At 41.0% G+C, this 5,894-nt stretch overlaps 2 protein-coding genes across 2 annotated transcripts; one reads left to right on the forward strand and one right to left on the reverse strand.

Moving 5' to 3' along the window:
- Positions 1-33: 33 nt before the first annotated feature.
- On the forward strand, positions 34-1,753 carry LOC109477056. Its single transcript, XM_019778093.1, has 4 exons — positions 34-391; positions 853-1,116; positions 1,227-1,490; positions 1,634-1,753. The coding sequence occupies exons 1-4, from the start codon at positions 89-91 to the stop codon at positions 1,751-1,753; spliced, it is 951 nt and encodes a 316-aa protein (XP_019633652.1). The 5' UTR covers positions 34-88.
- Positions 1,754-1,859: 106 nt separating this feature from the next.
- LOC109477062 lies at positions 1,860-5,874 on the reverse strand. Its single transcript, XM_019778105.1, has 14 exons — positions 5,616-5,874; positions 5,284-5,395; positions 4,611-4,726; positions 4,160-4,293; positions 4,007-4,039; positions 3,746-3,884; positions 3,433-3,629; positions 3,202-3,273; positions 2,961-3,086; positions 2,745-2,843; positions 2,472-2,546; positions 2,251-2,370; positions 1,905-2,020; positions 1,860-1,866 (listed from the first exon to the last, which is right to left on the reverse strand). Exons 1-14 carry the CDS (start codon positions 5,866-5,868, stop codon positions 1,860-1,862), a joined length of 1,599 nt encoding a protein of 532 aa, XP_019633664.1. The 5' UTR covers positions 5,869-5,874.
- Between the last annotated feature and the right edge of the window lie 20 nt (positions 5,875-5,894).

Here is a 5,894-nt window from a genome sequence, read left to right on the forward strand (position 1 = left end):
ATCCACCGGCCCAGTAACCCCAGTACCGCCGGCCCAAGGAAGCTAATTTCATACATGACGTCCTTGCCCGGGAATACCATATACGGTAATGAGGGTTTGGCCTAAGCTGGCTTCAGGGACCATGGTGACTGACAACCTGTGTCCTCCAGAGTCACCCCTATTAGGTCACCCTGCGCGCACGTGTATCCCGTTACTTGAGAGACGAGACGAACTCAAGTTGACCTCACTACACAGAGCATATTTAGTAGTAATGGCAACATTTCCATTTGGGGAGGACTTTTGGGGGGAAAAAGAGTTTGGCAAGATTTTAAGGCGAGCTAGGAGAAAGCCACCCAAACTATACAATGTGGAAGATGTAGTTGCCGAGGAGAAACGAAGAGGCGAAACTTGGGTAGGTTTCACTCTATGTTGTTTACTAGTTTGAGTATTCCTGATACAAGAATCTCTGAAAACATCTTTAAAAATACAAACCTCATATACTGAGGGAGTGATAAACTACACTAGTATAGTGGTATGTTTTTGATTCTAATTTAGTTGTTTGTGGGCACAATGTGGGATAGGAGCATGTCAGTCATCTTTATCCAGAGTATATAGAGTTAGTACCCTGTATGTAGTAATCTATATATATTCTTATAGCTTCACCATCTTATGACAAGTAAGAAATATGTACTGGTAGCCGTAAAACATATACTTCAAGTTGACCCGGTAAATTTGCAGCTTTATGCATTTCTAATTTAGTGTCACCTTAATAAAGAAATCTTTGCCATATCTGACTGACACATGATCAACCATTGTAATTACAAGGAACTTTCACTATACATTGTACATAATAATGTTTCTTTCAATTTACAGGTGAAGGTGAAATGGGCAGGGAGTTGGCCTGGCCAGCAGCACTCCTGGGTCCCCCTCCAGGAGAACCCAGAGTTGGAGGCCTACCTGCATCACTACAGGGAGGCCACTGCTCTGGGCAGGGGGGGAACTCAGGAGGACTCAAGTACAATTCAGTACTTGAAAACTGCCATCCTCACTGCCCTAGGGGAGGGCAGTCACAAGGCTGGACAATATAACACCAAGGCCAGCCTGACCATCCCCTTCCCACGTACAGAGTTCGACAAGGTACATACTAAGAACACATGTTTACATCGCTGATATTGTTGAAATATTATCTGACATAACAAGAATGATACACTACTACAATTCTCATAATATTGCATTTTACTTTTCAGCATTTTCGTTCGCTGAACATTATTGGTTGGGTGGCAGGTCCCTCAGGACAGCCAGAGACATTCTCTTGCCACCCAACTGAGCTCATCGCAGTGCTTGGCAGAGGATGGCACCGGAAACCGCTCAAGTCATCCTCTCTCATCTTGGTGACAGAGGTCCGTGTCACCTGGGGCTACAGGCCTGTGGTCAGATATGACCATTCTGAATGCCCCAGGTGCACACACAAGCGCGCAGAGAGACTTCGGCCATCACAGTGCTGCCCAAAGGTATAGCTTGCTATTTACAACAGAAACAATACTAGAAGAAAATATCTATTGTAAAGCACTGTTGCTTTTTTGCACAAATGCAAGAACAAACACTAAATTGCAAGTCAATCCATCAAATTGCATTTTTCTACACATATTTACAGGAGACACAGCATCTGGACGAAGGATGGCTGACCCTTTCTCTGAGAAGGGAAGTTGTGAACACAATCCACCCAAAAAGGTACGAGCTATGTCTCTATGTACAGGTAAGCACAACAGTTTAGAGGAGAGGAGATCACAGTCATAAATGAATACTAGAGTGAAACTATTGAAAATACACATATATCACACACACACACATGCATATACATATATATATATAGCACAACATTAGGCTCTTTTTTACAATATAGAGAATATAAAGAAGCATTATGCATCCTCGTCATCATCCTCCTCGAAAATTTCCTCCTCTTCATATCCATCCTCCCTTTCCTGTACAATTTCCTCCTCCTCTGTCTGCTGATCATCTTGCCCCTCTGTCTGCTGATCATCTGTCAAAAAAGTTGAAATTTAGTTGTTGTTATTTTACTTCGTATAGAGTATTACAATCTTACTTCATACGGATTTCTCAGTGAAATTTACAGCACAGAGCTAGAAGCCAGTATAGATGGGTCAAGTAAACAAGGTTTGATGGAACAGAACTAGAATAGATGAAGGCTGAAACAAAGTGTGGCTGCTATATTACAATCATATGAGCTTTGGTACAGTTTCAATTATATACTATATCTGACAAACCTTGCAAGTTTGCTCTTCTTTGTGCTGAATTTGGTCCCATCATGGCCTTCTTTCTGTCTAAGTTGTTCAGGACAGCAAACAGGTCCCTGTTTTCATATTCCATGACCTGTACAGATTAAGATTGAGATATATTATGGTGTGTGTTTGTTTATGTTTCATGTTCAGTGGAAGGTGATGAAAGAAAAGGCAACGCAGACATCAGCATACCTGCACTGTCCATTTGCTGCCTCTACCACTCCTCTGGCTGCCATGATGGAAACGCCTATTCTGTGTGTGGTTTTTCTAAGACAAAAATAGCATTTATCAATATCTTACCTCAGTGTGTTTTTACAGAAAGTCATATATTGCAGTTTTTTTTCAAAGCTGCTGACAATGGTAAAAGCACATCGTCAGCATGTATGTACTTCTATAAAATATAGGTATGCAACAAGTTACATCTGTATTTCACTACTTCCAATGTAATATACTACATATGCATACCTGCTCAACACTTTCACAGGAAAGGTCATTAATGAACTTGTACCTCCTCAGAAACTGGGGCACATGGTAGACCATGGCGTGTATGTATGGAGTGACATGCTGAAAACAAAGAAAAATTAAGTGAAGAACAGTAAAAACGAGTGTCGACATCATTGTAACACAGTTATAATCATTTTATATAAAGTTTTCAACCACTTGATTAGCAGTAGGACTAACCTCGTCAAAAGTCACTCTTCTGAAGAGCTTTCCCCATTCCCTTGCCTTCTGCTGAAACATTGAAGGGGCCAGGTGGCCAGCTGCACCTGGCTCTGCCTTCATGGCAACAGCAAGCTCCTCAAAATCCTGTAAAGGTAAATTCTTGAATTATAGATTGCAGTGTAGACATGTGCTATGCCAGGTACCAAGTAAAAAACAGAGTATCAACATCAAAGATATAAAAGTGAATCAAACAATTTACCTTCCACAATTTGATAATGTTGCCAATGATGAGGATGGGGTGATTAGCCTGGTCCTCTTCAGGTAGAGGAAGCTGTGAAAAATGCAATTGAATATACATATAGTCCATATAAATTTATTCCAAATCGAATCATGATATTTGTTCATAACTTACCATTCAATGATTTATGAACAGATGTAAAAATCAGCAGTTGAAACAAAATTACTAATCACAGGATTGAACAATACATACCTGGTCACTATGCAGGAATTCAGACAACCTTTTCACCAAGGCATCCTTCCTCCCTGCAGTTTCAAGCCCACGTTTTTGAAGCTCGACCTTAAGCTGTGCTACAGTCAGGCTGGCAACTGTTAGCCCAGCAGGGCTCCACCTGTCTGTAAGCACAGCATTAAGGTCGAGCTTCTCGAACACACGCTCTAGTTGTTTCGCTGTAAAAGATAATCAGTGTCAGTGCAAGTGTTTTGTTTGCATCGATACTTTAGTGTAATATTTATTTGTATTGTTTAAAAACTGTAGCACATGATACATAAGTCACCTATCTTACCATTAAGCTGCGTCCATGTCCTGATGGACCCCTTGCCGTCGTCTCCTGTCCCCTCCATTAATCTGAAGGGGACACCAGTGTCCTTCATAGCGGCCACCAATTCCTTGGTCCGCCGCTGATTGATTGCCCATACAACCACCTGTTTACAGGGTACATCAAAGTTATGATTTTAGTACTCTATAAATGTAAGGACTCTATAAATGTAAGGTACATAGTAAACTGTGTAGAGAACAATATCAAAAGGTAAAGTTGATTAATTACCTGGTTGAACAACTTGCCTCTGATTCTCATGCCCTGAAACATACAGAAGTCACAGTTGTTACCGGTAGGTACAAATGTACCCTGGAAAACAAACACATTGATTGACTTAAAAAAGAACAAAAAGAATGGACAAATTCTTTTCTAAACACATACCATGTGCAAAACGTCGGGGACAATCTCATCAAAGTTGAAGTCGACCAGGGGAGGCAGGACATGTCCTTTGTGCTCCCTCTGGCCCAGGAAGCGGTTGTGGTCCCCTGGCTTACGCTGTATGTTCCAGCTTGGTTCTGCATGTACAAAAATTAAAAATGTTGTAAATCAATGCTTGATTGCAAAACAATATCACTCTATCATCAAGCTGAAACATGGAAAACAAGCAGTTTAGTGTACATGTATTGCAGCATAGTATTATTAGTCCACCCTATTTCTCAGAAAATATCAAATCAGTCTGGCTGTACTGCATGCACATGTAACAGCTACAAGGGTTGGCATATCAAGTTTACAGTACGGTGACATTGCTATTTTGTATTAACCCTTCTTTGCATGGCACTGCATAGACATTGAAATACTAAATCATCTGTAAAATATAATCATTGGTACTTACTATCAAAGTCACAGATTTCCTCCTTCTTACAATGGCACCACAGGCAGAAGGACTTACTGCTGGCTTGGTTTAGGCCGAGCAGCGTGGCCAGGAATTTCCAGTCTGCAGTGAGGTACCTAGGTGTCAAATGGTGCAGGAAAATCAATAATGTAACACAGAAAGTGAATTCAACTTTGTCACTGACAACAAGCAAAACTCTAAATCCAGAAAAAAACACTCTAAATCCAGAAAACAGTAAAAATAAACACGGTTTGATGAAAACAATTGATATTTTTAAATATGAGAGAGTATATGATAGCAATTATGTAGGTAACACATAAGTCTTCATCATCTTAGTACAATAGTTAACTCGTTATAAAGAGTTCCATGACCTTATACCTTTCCTAATGATGTTAAAGTGTATGACTGATGATTGTAGATGAATAGACCATTCTTGGTCAAAAACTTCCAACCTCCTGTCAAAATCAACTGGGGAAGGGCCCCGGCTAACAGAATAGTGGTTTCACCACCTGACTTCAGGTCGCAATTTTTGTGCATTTGTACTGATCTTTCACAATGGACCAAGAAAAAGGGATTATGCTTTCTTGGTTGATGAAGGATGCATCTACAGGGTAGAATTGCGCTCTATATGTATGGTGACGAAGATACATCAATAAACTATGAATCTACATACCATTTGACTTTGACTGTCTTTCCATCGATGACCAGTCCATTCTTTCGAATGTCCTCAATCTCCTTGTACACCATTCCTGCAGTCTCCCTCTGGACTTCATGATCCTCTCCTCCTGATTAGAAACAAGTACCAACTGGTTTATTCATATTCCTTGTTGTAAAACCTGAAAAACTAGCCTTACAAGCTTAAAGGTTATTGGAATGTAGGCATGACTACATTTAAAAGAAGGAAGTTACAGAAGTTACAGGAAGTTGGTTGGCTGAGCTAAAACCAAAATGGCGATAACAAATTGTTTATGAATGTCAAATTGATGTAACTGTTACAAATCCTACCTTCGTACACAAAAATTGAAGCTTCCTCATCTATGGTATGGTGCAGCTGGGCACTCTCCGTCTCCTTGTTGATGGTGTTACGGTTCGGGACGATCCGGAGAGTACCCATGACTGCACCGATCCTATTGTTCCTTGTCACCTGCCTCCCATCCCCTGAAAATCTGACGGAGATTTCTCCGGCACTGACACTTCCCCTGTGCTTGGGGTGCCGGAGAAGGTGGGCGAGGAGGTCACTTACTGAGCGCCTGGCCATGTTGTTATTGGCCTATGGTACAAGAA

Source organism: Branchiostoma belcheri, unplaced genomic scaffold (genome assembly GCF_001625305.1).
Source record: "Branchiostoma belcheri isolate BF01 breed outbred unplaced genomic scaffold, Haploidv18h27 scaffold1040, whole genome shotgun sequence".
In the NCBI taxonomy this organism is placed as follows: Eukaryota; Metazoa; Chordata; class Leptocardii; order Amphioxiformes; family Branchiostomatidae; genus Branchiostoma; species Branchiostoma belcheri.

Coding starts and splice junctions, on each gene's coding strand:
- LOC109477062 (XM_019778105.1), bottom strand. CDS start 5,868: ATGGCCAGGCGCTCAGTAAGTGACCTCCTCGCCCACCTTCTCCGGCAC. Junction 3,274..3,432: donor AATTCCTGCATAGTGACCAG/GTATGTATTGTT, acceptor CATTTTTCACAG/CTTCCTCTACCTGAAGAGGA. Junction 2,547..2,744: donor CCTGTGAAAGTGTTGAGCAG/GTATGCATATGT, acceptor TTTTTGTCTTAG/AAAAACCACACACAGAATAG.
- LOC109477056 (XM_019778093.1), top strand. CDS start 89: ATGAGGGTTTGGCCTAAGCTGGCTTCAGGGACCATGGTGACTGACAAC. Junction 1,117..1,226: donor CACGTACAGAGTTCGACAAG/GTACATACTAAG, acceptor TTTACTTTTCAG/CATTTTCGTTCGCTGAACAT. Junction 1,491..1,633: donor CATCACAGTGCTGCCCAAAG/GTATAGCTTGCT, acceptor ACATATTTACAG/GAGACACAGCATCTGGACGA.